General features: G+C 44.6%; 6 protein-coding genes across 6 annotated transcripts; 3 read left to right on the top strand and 3 right to left on the bottom strand.

Moving 5' to 3' along the window:
- Positions 1-1,983: 1,983 nt before the first annotated feature.
- On the top strand, positions 1,984-3,094 carry LOC114439994 (histone H1-like). Its single transcript, XM_028412216.1, has one exon. It carries the CDS (start codon positions 2,011-2,013, stop codon positions 2,626-2,628), a length of 618 nt encoding a protein of 205 aa, XP_028268017.1. The 5' UTR covers positions 1,984-2,010; the 3' UTR covers positions 2,629-3,094.
- Positions 3,095-3,748: 654 nt separating this feature from the next.
- LOC114440537 (histone H3) lies at positions 3,749-4,162 on the top strand. The gene has a single exon (XM_028413027.1). The coding sequence runs from the start codon at positions 3,752-3,754 to the stop codon at positions 4,160-4,162; it is 411 nt and encodes a 136-aa protein (XP_028268828.1). The 5' UTR covers positions 3,749-3,751.
- Positions 4,163-6,202: 2,040 nt separating this feature from the next.
- Positions 6,203-7,740, bottom strand: LOC114439411 (tripartite motif-containing protein 16-like). The gene has a single exon (XM_028411342.1). The coding sequence runs from the start codon at positions 7,684-7,686 to the stop codon at positions 6,379-6,381; it is 1,308 nt and encodes a 435-aa protein (XP_028267143.1). The 5' UTR covers positions 7,687-7,740; the 3' UTR covers positions 6,203-6,378.
- LOC114431725 (histone H4-like) lies at positions 7,685-8,224 on the top strand. The gene is made up of 2 exons (XM_028399330.1): positions 7,685-7,699; positions 7,752-8,224. The coding sequence occupies exons 1-2, from the start codon at positions 7,685-7,687 to the stop codon at positions 8,067-8,069; spliced, it is 333 nt and encodes a 110-aa protein (XP_028255131.1). The 3' UTR covers positions 8,070-8,224.
- A 1,988-nt stretch (positions 8,225-10,212) lies between these two features.
- Positions 10,213-10,990, bottom strand: LOC114440532 (histone H1-like). The gene has a single exon (XM_028413013.1). The coding sequence runs from the start codon at positions 10,962-10,964 to the stop codon at positions 10,335-10,337; it is 630 nt and encodes a 209-aa protein (XP_028268814.1). The 5' UTR covers positions 10,965-10,990; the 3' UTR covers positions 10,213-10,334.
- A 1,904-nt stretch (positions 10,991-12,894) lies between these two features.
- On the bottom strand, positions 12,895-13,269 carry LOC114440366 (histone H2B 1/2). Its single transcript, XM_028412796.1, has one exon. The coding sequence runs from the start codon at positions 13,267-13,269 to the stop codon at positions 12,895-12,897; it is 375 nt and encodes a 124-aa protein (XP_028268597.1).
- Positions 13,270-14,421: the final 1,152 nt, after the last annotated feature.

The following is a 14,421-nucleotide window of genomic DNA, read 5'->3' as shown; positions in this document are numbered from 1 at the left end:
GCTCTAGACTAACTTTTAGCACTGGCCTAACTGTTTTCCTTAGGTGCACCAGCAGAAACGTTAGGTTCACCACATCACGTTTTGTTTGTTTCTTATTTGCCATACATTTTTGGGCGAGTCAGGCCTTAACTTCACAACTATTTATACAAAAAAAGTTCTTTTCACCTTCTCTCCTCATCTGCAGCTACATTGACTGTGTTTATCTGCCGGGCCTAGCAGGGCCGTAGCCAGAGTTTTAAAAATGCTGAGGTCCAAAAATTGATCTCCGTTTCAGAAAATATGAACAGGCTAAAATAATATATAACCATGTTTAAACAATACTGTCAGACCTTTTGTTCAATCTATTATCATGCTACGAGCAAGTATGTGCCCACCTCTCTGAACATTACCGGCCTGTTATCATTACTCAAAAGAAATATGAGCTGTATAGGCTTTCATTCAACTTTGATTTATTTTCACTATATTGATTTGTTTGCCACTCATACTGAGCTACTCCATGATAGATGTCCGTGAAAGTGGTGTTCTCCCTTTTAACAATTGTCTAAAGTCTTCATAACAGTGGTGTCCAGATGTCACAGTTCTTACATGTTTCAATAAATGTATCTAACAAACTACAAACTGCATGATCCTCATTTCAATCATGAGAGACTCAGCGAACTGAATGAGAAAGATTTATTAAGTACAAAGTTTGAATGTGCATTGGCGTCCTAGACCCCATCGTGAAGACCACATCCGGAAAGGGGGGAAAACGCAAGAGGAGAGGCTGCTGGATCATAAGATCCCCCCCGGGGTCTAGACCTGGTGGTGGTGGAGAGCTGGAGGGCAGGAAAATAGGAGACCTTACTGGCGTGGATCTGGTGGTGCTTGGGGTGGAGGAGGGTTGCCGGGTTCAATCAGAAGACAGCTGGAGAAGAGACGAAGACTTTTAAATTTCGTGCTAAGCTGTGATTGGTCAGGAGAGGGATAGAAAGCGACAGCTCATTGGTGAGGGAGGTGCTTTCTATTAAGCACCTGACTAAGTGAGCGGAAGAGAGGGGGAGCAGAGGAGTGAGGGATAGAGGGAGAAAGATTAGGAAGCGGATAGGGATAAATGGTGAATGATGGGAAATAGAGTCTTCCTGATTGAACTTACGCTGAGAGCTACATTTCAATCAAGTGAAAAACTCTTTCACTTTTTGAGTCAGGGTAAAGTTGCGTAATTACGCACAGCTCTCTGTTACTGTAGAGACTTTGTTGATATAAATACCAGTTGTCTGATGCTGCAAGAAAGGAACAGCGATTACATGACAATAGAAAGCAGCCATGACCTATCACTACTGTATGTAACATGACAACATGACCGAAGTAGAGTTTTACACTGTTCATAAAACAGTCTTCTGCTTCATTTAAAGTAATCCCCCTGTTTAAATTATAATTAACTGTGATACTAACAGAACAGTGCTGGACTTTACTCAAACAGGTCAGCGAGAGAAGCAGCGAACAGTTCCGATAGAAGTCCGTCTGCAGCGTCATCAGTGTGTTTGATGCAGCCACAACAACGTGACTTTGTGACACAGTGACGGTCAGCAGATGTCTGTTTTTCCTCTGAGTCTCTGAACAAACATGTGTTTCAGCTGGAAAACAGCTTTTGATGGAGCTCTGATGCATCTGAGATCATTTATGAGAGGAAGAAGAGGGAAAAGGCGCTGCGCAGCGCGCGGACTCTGTGAGCTTTGGAGGCTCCAGCAACAAAGTGCAGCGATGATCAGAGCTGAACATGAGCTGGACATGAAGAGACACTGTCCGCTATCAGCTCCTCCACTGTCAGCCTGCAGCGCTGCTCCCACACTCAGTTTTACTCTTTTATCCACGCACAGAAAACACAAGTGGAAACATTCAGCCTGTACGGAGGAGGCAGGCTTGGATTGAGTCTCCACGGTTCTCATGATGTGTTCAAGTACCGCCTCCTGCGCTCACTACACCATAACTATACTCTGACTCTGGTTGCGCTGCAATACGAACTGGTCAAACATGGCAGAAGTAGCTCCAGCTCCAGCCGCCGCTCCGGCTAAAGCTCCCAAGAAGAAGGCCTCCAAGCCGAAGAAGTCCGGCCCCAGCCTCGGCGAGCTCATCGTGAAAGCTGTGGCCGCTTCCAAGGAGCGGAGCGGCGTGTCTGCAGCCGCCCTCAAGAAGGCTCTGGCTGCCGGAGGATACGATGTGGAGAAGAACAAGTCCCGCGTCAAGGTCGCCATCAAGAGCCTGGTGGCTAAAGGGACCCTGGTCCAGACCAAGGGGACCGGGGCCTCCGGCTCCTTCAAGATGAACAAGAAGGCTGAGCCCAAGGCCAAGCCCGCAAAGAAAGCCGCTCCCAAAGCCAAGAAGCCCGCAGCCGCTAAGAAACCCGCAGCAGCCAAGAAGGCGGCAGCAAAGAAACCAGCAGCTGCTAAGAAGTCCCCCAAGAAGGCCAAGAAGCCCGCAGCGGCCAAGAAAGTGGCCAAGAGCCCCAAGAAGGCCACCAAGAGCCCCAAAAAACCCGCCAAGAGCCCCAAGAAGGTGGCTCCCAAAAAGGCCCCCGCTGCCAAGAAGAAGGCCCCTACAAAGAAGGCAGCCAAGCCCAAAGCCAAGAAGGCAGCACCCAAGAAGAAGTGAGCTGTGATCACTGCAAACACACAAAGGCTCTTTTAAGAGCCACCACAACATCCACAAAGAGCACATCCTTACTTTAAATGAGTGTAAACACCATATTTTATTTACAGTTTTATTTTTGCATTTTATTGCAGGGTGTTGCATCTAGTGTATAATCGCTGCAATTTGCAGTTTTAATATTGACCACGCTACTTATCCCAATCTATAAAGCAGCATAACTGAGGACCTGCCTTAACTAGCAGCACTTTCATGTGAGAAGCACACTTTACTATATTTCTGTATAAATCAGTTACCTACTGCATGGTAACACTGAGGATGTTGCAACTAATCATTTCATTCAATTACTCAACACCTGCCTGTTATTCATCTATACTGATATTAAAATGAAACTGCAAAGTAGCTACAATATACAAAACAACAACATGTACACAAATATTAATACATAAATAAAATACATAAATATTGTGAAGTATGCTAAAAATCTAAATTTCTTAAATTAAAAAACAGTTGTTCTTATGCTTTATATAGGTTTAATACCCATCAGGAATCCAGGACAGAGCTCTTTATGTGAGTGTGTGTATGTTACTCCAGCACAGCCGCCAGGTAGACGGGAGCGCCGGCACCCACACGCTCTCCATAGTTACCTTTACGCAGCAGCCTGTGGACACGACCCACGGGGAACTGCAGCCCTGCACGGGAGGAGCGGGTCTTGGCCTTAGCTCTGGCTTTGCCACCGGTCTTTCCACGTCCACTCATTTTCAGATCGTGTTTTCTGGTGCGTTAACTCAGAGAAACTGTGTCTGAGGAGGCTGAGCCTCTCCTTTATATGTCTCAGAGCGCGGGGCCCTTCCTCACAGCCAACCAGAGGACTGGTTTCAGCGGAGCAGCAGCAGGGGGGCCGCTCTCCATTTCAGCGGGCGATTTGAACAGACTGTTCTCCAATAAGCAGCGCAGCTTCAGGCGCGAGGCCGCTCCTCTAGGCGGGCTGAGCTCCACGAGGAGCCGCTGACCAATCAGGATCCGGAGGTCTGAAGCAGCGTCACAGCTTCACAGCCGGTCCCACACTTTAAGAGGCGCGCGTCTTCTCTTTCTTTGTACATTTTTCTGTTGCTTAGAGAAAGAAGAAATGGCAAGAACCAAGCAGACCGCCCGTAAATCCACCGGAGGCAAAGCCCCCAGAAAGCAGCTGGCCACCAAGGCTGCCCGTAAGAGCGCCCCAGCCACCGGCGGCGTCAAGAAGCCTCACCGTTACAGGCCCGGTACCGTGGCTCTGAGAGAGATCCGTCGCTACCAGAAATCCACCGAGCTGCTGATCCGCAAGCTGCCCTTCCAGCGCCTGGTCAGAGAGATCGCTCAGGACTTCAAGACCGACCTGCGCTTCCAGAGCTCCGCTGTCATGGCTCTGCAGGAGGCCAGCGAGGCTTACCTGGTCGGCCTGTTCGAGGACACCAATCTGTGCGCCATCCACGCCAAGAGGGTCACCATCATGCCCAAAGACATCCAGCTGGCCCGCCGCATCCGCGGAGAGAGAGCTTAAAGCGTCTGCGGCTCCACAAACAACAACAACGGCTCTTTTAAGAGCCACCTCACTCTGTTTAGGAGCGTGATCCTTATTCTCTGAATGTATTTTTACGTGATTAACACAGTGAGCAAAAATTAGTATACTTTTAGTTCTGCTCGCTGTCAGTTATGATTACTAAATCAACACAAGCATAATCCTTGTTTCTCCTCCACAGTAATTTATATGTACAAAATAATAAGCAGTTTATCTTAGCTTAAAAGTGATTTTAGAACATTCTCAGAGTGACTGAGGAAGGAGCAGACATTTGATCTTAGTGAAGAGTGGGTTTGACCCCGTTGCTAAGTGTGACACATTGTTTTATGAGATGTGATTGGTTGACAGAACAACATGAGAATATGTTCCTAGGAACATATATTAGGGAACATATATTAGGTAATATATAAGCAGCATTGATTGGACAGTGACAGGGGCCGTATGCCCCTATGAAATTCTAAGAACATTCTTTGAATTATGAAGTTTCTAAGAATTCACTCTTATATTTAAGTTTAAGAGGTCTTAATGCGAGAAACTGTCAGGAGCAGAGAGGAGGATTTCTAAGAGGCTTAAGAGTTCCTCAGAGGACAGAGAGGAGAAACCTCCAGACTATGAATGAGTGAGGTTTAAAACGCTGCGGATGCTTTGTTTATTTATATTATACAACATCAGTGATATGCTTTCTATGCTTAGAAAACATGTACAACTGACCTATATGCTTAATGCGGATTGCTCAAGTGCATTACTTGGGACAGCTGTTTAGGGGGTGGTGCACCTCCTGAAAATAATCCATTAGGCTTTAATATGTCGTTATGCTTCATGTAAACTTTGCTCAAAATACGTGCATACAGCCATCACCTGTACGAGCAGATCCCTGTGTATGTGCAGAATCACTGAACGTTGGTGACAGCTGCGCCAGTCGTCCCGCGTTGATATCCTACAGGCTGAATTCCATCCAAACAATTTGTGTTTAGGGTCACATCATCGTTCTTATGTTTTTTTTTTTTCTGTCAACCCACCACGTCTCCTAAACAATGCGTCACGCTTAGCAACGGGGTCAAACACGCCTCCTCACTAAGATGAAACTTTCAGTCTGCTCCATCCGATACTTTAAAGATAAGAGTCCTTACTAAGATTCATATCTTCATATTCAACCACAAACATTGTTCCTGCTCGTTCTACTCTGTAGCGTTTATGAGTTCAGCGTCATTCATAGCTTGGAGAACGTTTCTCTCTGTCGCTCCGTCATGTTCTCCCTGTTCAAGGAACGATTAAACCTCTTAAAAGTCCTCCTCTCCACTCTCAACAGTTTTTTTACCTGAAGACTTAGTCCTAAGTATGAGAGAAAATTCTTAGAAAACGTCATAATTCTTTGAATTTTCTTAGAATTTCACCACTAAGGGAAACTCCTAGTGCTAAGAATCTTTGTGAATACGGCCCCAGCTCACAGAGGCCGCAGAGGAGGATGAAACAGCTTGGGACAAGACAGAACTGGAGAATACACACACATCCTACATGACTTCCATCATCTTCCATGAAGATCAAAATCATGAATGTGTACATATACATACACTGATTACACATGATATTCTGAGCATCCACAGGTGATGTGAATAAGAGCGATCATCTAGTTACCACAGTTATAGTGACAACCAGTGGCCAACTGATGCCATTGCAGCCTTTGAAGACCATGACTGCAGCACTGACACTTTTACAAGTATAAAGAATATACTTAGTATATGTTCAGTAAAGATTAGTTGTAGATGTTCAGTAAAGATTGTGTGGTCATTTTAATGGTTTTTGTTCAATAGTCTACAAACAACATCATCCTTCCTGCTGCAGTTTGAAAGAACAATGCAGGAACATCTTTTAAAGATAGTGGTTCATCAGTCATTTGGGGTCTTCTATGGTCCTTCAGTAATGATTATTCACAGAGGTTTTGTTGTATTTATTCAGAATAATATTATCTGTACTGGCTGTGCCATTTATGAGATGTATTTTCTCTTTTTTCTGTCACTCCAAGTTCTGTTGTGTGTTGGACTTTGTTTTCTCTACTTTCAAAGAACCCTAACCCTAACCCTAACCCGACTATCTGCTAGGTCTGTATGTGGCAAATTCTTCCTGTTATAAATGTGATGCACAAGCTGTTAAACCCTCACAGCTCCTTTAGATGATTAAACACATGTTCTGTCATTACTCTATCTGACTGTACAAAACTCAGCAGTGTCTCCAGACCATAACAGTACAAGTCCAGCATAGAGCGGCTGAGTGAATGTGGTCTGCACTCTGTGGACGAGAGTCATGGTTTCAGAGACACTGTAGAAGGACAACACACCTGCTCTGTGATCCAGGTACACTCCTACCCTGGAGGAAGGAGGCCCTGAGACCACAGTTTTGATGTTGTTGTGCCAAAATAAATAACCATTTGTGTAACAATCTAACGACCAAGATTCATCATTCAGTCCAAATTTCTCTGCTCTGCTGACATTCTTGTATGCAACTGCTACGTAAACTCCTCTTCCTCTCCACTCCACCTCCCAGTAACAACATCCAGTCAGACTCTCTTTACTCAAGACCTGACAACATAAGTCGGAGAATCTGTCTGGATGACTTGGATAAGACTGTTGGTTTCTCATTAATGTTACTTTTCTGTCCCCCTCACATAATATCAGACGTCTGTTTGCTGTGTTTGGATCCAGTGTTAGTTCACGTGAATACTTTAAAAATCCAGCTCTGGTCTGTGGCTCTGGTCCTGACAGTAAAACATCCACTTCAGTCAGTGAGACGTCTGTCCACGTCTGTCTCAGAATGTCCTGTAGTTTGTCTCTGAGCTCTGACACAGCTGCTGTCACGTCCTCAAAGGACCTCAGAGGAGGGATGCTGATGCTGGATGAGTGTGTAGACTCACTGAGTGCTGACAGTGAGTGGTAGTTGTGTAGAAAGTGGTTGTGATCCTCTGTGTGTGAGAGCTGCTCCAGCTCAGCAGCTTTCCTCTTCATCTCAGTGATCTCCTGCTCCAGCTCCTCCTTCTGCTCTTTGACTCGACTCACTTCAGCTTCCTGCTGGGATCTGACCTGCTGCTTCACATCAGAGCTTCTTTTCTGGATCAGACGGATCAGCTCAGTGAAGATCTTCCCACTGTCCTCCACTGTTTTATCAGCAGAGAGACTGATGGCCTCCACCTGCTGTTGGAGCAGCTTCACATCTTTCTCTGCGTCCTGGATTCCCTGCAGGAGCTTTTGAAGACTCACCAGGAGCTGCTTCTGCTTCTCAGCCCTTTCTGCTGCAGCTGGGACTGTTTCATGGTCTTTATGTTCATCCATTGTGCAGAGATAACAGACAGACTGCTGATCAGTGCGACAGAAGATCTTCATCACCTCATCATGACGAGAGCAGATATTCTCCTGGAGCTTCTTGGAGGGCTCCGCCAGCTTGTGTTTCTTCAGTGGAGCTGCATCATAGTGAGGTTGGAGGTGTTTCTCACAGTAAGAAGCCAAACACTGCATGCAGGATTTGAAGGCTTTTCGTTTCCTGTCAGTGCAGATATCACAGGCCACATCTTCGAGTCCAGCATAGCAGGAGCGGACGTGGTAAAGGAGGAAAGGGACTCGGTAAGGGAGGCGCCAAGCGTCACCGTAAAGTCCTCCGTGATAACATCCAGGGAATCACCAAGCCCGCTATCCGCCGCCTGGCTCGCCGTGGTGGAGTGAAGCGTATCTCTGGTCTGATCTACGAGGAGACCCGCGGTGTGTTGAAGGTCTTCCTGGAGAACGTGATCCGTGACGCCGTCACCTACACCGAGCACGCCAAGAGGAAGACTGTGACCGCCATGGATGTGGTGTATGCTCTGAAGAGGCAGGGACGCACTCTGTACGGCTTCGGCGGCTAAACTGTGACAGATCCAACAACACAAAACAAAAGGTCCTTTTAAGGACCACACACTCTGTCAATGAAGAGCTGGGTTCTACAATATGTATTGTGTATATATTACTATTTATTTATACCCCCGACTAACGCTTCTGTCGCTCTCTGCCTTTGTTACATATGTGTGTGCGCGTGTTTTACAGTTAAGCACCTGTAAATATGGTATATATATCATATGATATATATATATAATATATAAATAAGTATATATACTACAGTTCAAAAGTTTTTTTTCAATAAAGATTACATTTACATTTGATTACACAAGTAATCAGACATACAGTCACATTGTTTGAACGGTGTAGTGTAGTGTATATAGGCCATATATTTATATGTATATATATATATATTTACTGTGTTGACACTTGAATAGTGTCACCCCAGTTGTAAACCTGTAATGACCGCCATATCAAACCCAAGTAATCTGCAGCATTAATTAAAATTAAGTAAAAAGTGTAGTGAAATTAAATAGTTTATATAATGATATATATTACTCTTAATTGTTTTATTTCACCTACATTATTCACAAAGCCATGGCTATCAGAGGAGTCACTGAGTCTGCGGTCTGTAGGTCTATTTGCACTTTTGTTTGCAGCTTGACCTAAATGTTTCTTGTGTATTACAGTTTTTTCTGATTGCTTAAGCACATTTCTGTAACTATTGGCTATTTGTGCAAAACTCTACACACAAATAAAAAAACCTTACACCAAATCAGCAAAACATTGTAGATCTCTTGCAAAAGCTAATACATCTTGCTTAACTCTTCAAACCTTTGTAAAAATGGTATTTTTGTACCACACAGTTAACACAAACCATCATATTACTAAGCACACAATGTGCCAACTACACACTGATGGTATTAACTGAAAACACATCTGACTTTTGCTTTCTCTGTGCACAAGGTCTGTCCATGTGAGGTCAAACTTTTGTCATAAATAGTTCTATAAACACACAGGGATTCAAATTTCAAGTATGAATGTTTATTCACACACATCAAAACAAACACAAGAAAACATACAATTTCACTGAAAGAGAGAGAGAGAGAAAATCAGTCTCATTGTCTCTCTGGGTCCGGCCACAGAATTTCATCAACGTTGCATGCAATGTCTTCTAGTCCAAGGCACCGGGGAACATGTCTCCTGGAGTGCCGTATCCAGGCCTGACATGATGCCTGGTCCATATCCTCGCCTGCCTCCTTCCAGATGCTGGATGTCTAGTAATTCTGTGGAGTAACAGTTTCAGTTTTACATGTACAGTATTGTTGTTTTTCTCATTAGAGTATGGTACACCTACAAAACTTAGTGTGAGGGAACTGTACTAACACATTCTCATCAATATGTCCTTATGATGCTTGCTACAGTGTAGCGGCTCAGGCTGAACCCGTCCAGCTTCCCTTAGGGTCATTCCATGGTTGATCACATGATCCACTATTGTAGCTCCGATGACATCAGTAATTCTATTTCTTCTTACCCTTCCTCCTTCCTCTTCACCTCCTCGTCCTCTTCCTCCTGCTTCCTCATGTCCTCATCCTCCTCTAATTCTCTCTCTTCTCAGTCTCCTTCTCCCTCCATTGTTCTCCACACTGAAGCTTACCTGTGGCTTATTTACAGATCTCATGCTGATTGCAAAGTGAACTAATGATGTAAAACAGTTCTCACATGTGACAGTGTAGCCAGACAGTTGGCAAAATAGTGTAAATACCAGCCATAAATGTGTGTAGTTTGACTAGGAGTGTGTTGATCATTTGGAAGTTGTGTGTAAAGCAGTGAGTTGTGTTTAAAGTTCAGCAAAAAGAGTTCTGTGAAGTGGATTATATTTATACATTTGCAAATTGTGTGTTACAAAAGTGCAAATTGAGTGTAAAGCAGTTTTTTTGCTTTTAGTTTTGCAAACTCAGTGAGTGATTTTGCTATAACTATTAATAGTTTTAGAAATTGTGCTATAGGAATCATTGATAGTGTTTAAGCAATCAGAAAAAACTGTATTATTCTCATAATCACGATCAACTAAAAAAGGAATCGTTCTATCATCGTGAAAGTATCGTATTGGCAATTACTTGGAATAGATACTAATTTTCAGTAGCCCTCCCTTATGTGTACAGTGTCCGGAATTGTGTGCAATTAAACAACCACTGATAATTACAAGTTTAACAACAGTGAGTAAGGATGAGCTCTTTGTGGATGTTGTGGTGGCTCTTAAAGAGCCTTTGTGTGTTTGCAGTGATCTCAGCTCACTTCTTCTTGGGTGCTGCCTTCTTGGCTTTGGGTTTAGCTGCGGGCTTGGCTGCCTTCTTTGCTGGGGCCTTCTTCTTGGCAGCAGGGGCCTTTTTGGGAGCCACCTTCTTGGGGCTCTTGGCGGGTTTTTTGGGGCTCTTGGCGGCCTTTTTGGGGCTTTTGGCCACTTTCTTGGCCGCTGCGGGCTTCTTGGCCTTCTTGGGGGACTTCTTAGCAGCTGCTGGTTTCTTTGCTGCCGCCTTCTTGGCTGCTGCGGGTTTCTTAGCGGCTGCGGGCTTCTTGGCTTTAGGAGCGGCTTTCTTTGCGGGCTTGGCCTTGGTCTCAGCCTTCTTGTTCATCTTGAAGGAGCCGGAGGCCCCGGTCCCCTTGGTCTGGACCAGAGTCCCTTTAGCCACCAGACTCTTGATGGCGATCTTGACGCGGGACTTGTTCTTCTCCACATCGTATCCTCCGGCAGCCAGAGCCTTCTTGAGGGCGGCTGCAGACACGCCGCTCCGCTCCTTGGAAGCGGCCACAGCTTTCACGATGAGCTCGCCGACGCTGGGGCCGGACTTCTTCGGCTTGGAGGCCTTCTTCTTGGGAGCTTTGGCCGGAGCGGCGGCTGGAGCTGGAGCTTCTTCTGCCATGTTTAATCAGTTCGTATTTGCAGCTCCACCAGAGTCAGAGTATAGTTATGGTGAAGTGAGCGCAGGAGGCGGTACTTGAACACATCATGAGAACCGTGGAGACTCAATCCAAGCCTGCCTCCTCCGTGCAGGCTGAATGTTTCCACTTGTGTTTTCTGTGCGTGGATAAAAGATTAAAACTGAGTGTGGGAGCAGCGCTGCAGGCTGACAGTGGAGGAGCTGATAGCGGACAGTGTCTCTTCATGTCCAGCTCATGTTCAGCTCTGATCATCGCTGCACTTTGTTGCTGGAGCCTCCAAAGCTCAGAGAGTCCGCGCGCTGCGCAGCGCCTTTTCCCTCTTCTTCCTCTCATAAATGATCTCAGATGCATCAGAGCTCCATCAAAAGCTGTTTTCCAGCTGAAACACATGTTTGTTCAGAGACTCAGAGAAAAAACAAACATCTGCTGACCGTCACTTTGTCACAAAGTCACGTTGTTGTGGCAGCATCAAACACACCGATGACGCTGCAGACGGACTTCTATCGGAGCTGCTTGCTGTCGTATGCCGCAACTGTTTGTCTTCTAATAATGTTAGAATGAACTTAAACTAACAGATGAATGACATGCGGTCACTTTAACTGTAAATGGAAACTATTTCATTACTTTGCTAAATATCGGAATACCCCTTATTCCTGATACACACTTTGCATCCTATAGCCTCGCATCAGTTATTATTTTACTATATTACTGTATACAGTTATCATTTTACTATATCACTGTATACAGTAAAATAATTCACTTCTTGTCTTATCATAAGGTCATGTAACCACTGCGCATTCAAACGGCAGCGGAATCCACAAAAAAGTCCCTAAAGAAGGAGTCGTGCGTAATTACGCACGACTCCATCCCGTGGAAGAAAAAGTGATCTGAGGACAAATTTGGAAATCACGCTGGTTTTATTTTAAAACAATAAATTATCATAATGCATTTGTGTATACTGTCTTTGTCTTTTGTTATTTTGTGACATAGCTCAAGAAAACAATCGATTGAAACATAAGAGTGAGAACAGAGGAATTCTTGTAATTGCTTCACTTGCAATTACAAGCATTGTAAGCTCAACGCTGACAGTTTTGTGATTTTTTTTATGGTGAATATTTATTAAACTACTATATGTACTTTTTGGAGCACAATTTGTTATATTATTTTACTTTTTCATCCCACTTATTGACTTTTATTGTTAATGTTCTTTGGTGTTTACACGGCCGGAGAAGCCGAGCTTGCTCCATACAACATCTGCCTGTTTGCACACTACATAGCGCAGAGTACCAGACACACCGGGTTACACATGTAAAGAAAAAAGAGAAACAAAGCAGCATTATATGGAATGACAGGCCATGTCGGACACTTCTATCTTGATGCACGTGTACCGTTTATTGACAGACAGAACTGTCGGTACCTAGAATTAATTTCGATTTAAAAAAAAAAAATAACACTTGAAAGGTATTATACAAGTACCTGGGAGTAACCACCGACAGTAGACTGAGCCGGCTGACAGCACAGCTGTGTACAAGGCCTGCAGCAGAAAACTGAGGTCCTTCAACGTGTGCAGCAAGAGGCTGGAGATCTTTGTGGCCACAGGCCAGGACTGTTTCTCTTTCCCGCCAGATTTTGCGCAATCCTTTTATTATATAATTGCACATTTATATTTAATGTTTCTATTTTCTGTAAATGTGTTTACAGCGAGGTATGATTAGTATGCCAAGTGCCTGTATATTGCTACTGCAACAGCGAGGAATAAGTAAAGTACTTCTGTACTATCCCATTTTTTTCCTACGGGCATCAATACAAACCACCCATAAAACAAGGTCCCTCTTAAAAACGGACTCGCTCTTTAGAAGAAGTGGGTGGCTCTTAAAAGAGCCGTTGGGTTGTTGTTGAAGTAGCAGCTGTTTACTTGGAGCTGGTGTACTTGGTGACGGCCTTGGTGCCCTCAGACACAGCGTGCTTAGCCAGCTCACCGGGCAGCAGCAGCCTGACGGCGGTCTGGATCTCCCTGGAAGTGATGGTGGAGCGCTTGTTGTAGTGAGCCAGACGAGAGGCCTCGGAGGCGATGCGCTCAAAGATGTCGTTCACGAAGGAGTTCATGATGCTCATGGCCTTGGAGGAGATACCGGTATCAGGGTGCACCTGCTTCAAGACTTTGTACACGTAGATGGCGTAGCTCTCCTTCCTGGTCTTTCTCTTCTTCTTGCCTCCTTTGCCGGCGGTCTTGGTCACGGCCTTCTTGGAGCCCTTCTTGGGCGCAGACTTGGCGGGTTCAGGCATGTTGACTATTCGGGATTTCTCAACAAGGAATGATTGTGAGAGTCGACAACGACTTTTCTTATACAGACTGCATGCAAATACTTCTGTGCAGTCCCCTGTCTGTGATTGGCTCAGCTTGTGACTGGTTGGATGTAGGGGGATGGGTGCGTTGCTCCGGCATCAGTTCTGCTGTAGTCAGGTTTCATTTTCCTCAGAAGAAAAAAGCTTCTGCAAGAAGCAAAGGTTCTTGTACTTTCACCACTAACGTATAATATTGAATCAGTTATCAAATATTTGTGTTTCATTTGTTTCATTGAGTTCTCCTTTTCTACTTGATGATGATTTATGCAGAAGGTGTTTGTGTGGACATGTCCTTGTCCAGTTTACTGGTGTCATTCAGAATGCATTGTTCCATCAATGCTGTAAGTCATCCTGGTTCAGGAGAGAGGTCTTCAACACAGCCAGAGGAAGACTCGTTTCTGTTACAGTCATCCTTCACAGCAGTGTTACTGCGTGAGTCAAAACCAGCCTGATGAAAACACAAGCTGGATGAACTCCTTCAAGATACGTCTGCATATCATTTATTAGTGGATTTATTCTTGGTGTTATTGGTGTTTCTACTAGTAGTGGACAAGTGAGGCTTTGGATGTTGCTCATGTGACTGCACACCTTGTTTCTGTGAATAATCATTACTGAAGGACCATACAAGACCCCAAATCACTATTCAAGTGAGGACATTTGGCTGGTTCTCATTTTATTTGTCAACAAATGTCTTTACAAAGATAGCTGAACATGCTGGTGTGTGTGTGTGTGTGTGTGTGAGAGAGTGTGAGAGAGAGAGAAAGAGATTTTTTTCCTTTGACGACCTTGTGAGGGTGTGTGAGAGTAAGAGAGACAGAGATGTTTTCCTCTTTGATGACCTGTGGAATTGGCACATCAAAAAAAAAAAAACACACATTTTTGTAAATGTTTATTTTAACCTGAAATGTGAATGCAGCAATGTATGCCTGCATACATGTCTCTATATTTCCAAGAGTTTGATTTGAGGCAACTGGACTCAAGAATTGTTTTTTGAAGACGTCTCGCCACTTTCCCGAGCGGCTTCTTCTGGACTAAAGAAGCTGCAGGGGCGGGGAATGAGTGAGTCTGTGTTGGTGTGAACTGTAGTAGGGG

The sequence above is a fragment of the Parambassis ranga genome, chromosome 1 (assembly GCF_900634625.1).
Source record: "Parambassis ranga chromosome 1, fParRan2.1, whole genome shotgun sequence".
NCBI classification, from domain to species: Eukaryota; Metazoa; Chordata; class Actinopteri; family Ambassidae; genus Parambassis; species Parambassis ranga.
The sequence above is the reverse complement of the archived record's forward strand: the minus strand, read 5'-3'. Positions and strand labels throughout refer to the sequence as shown.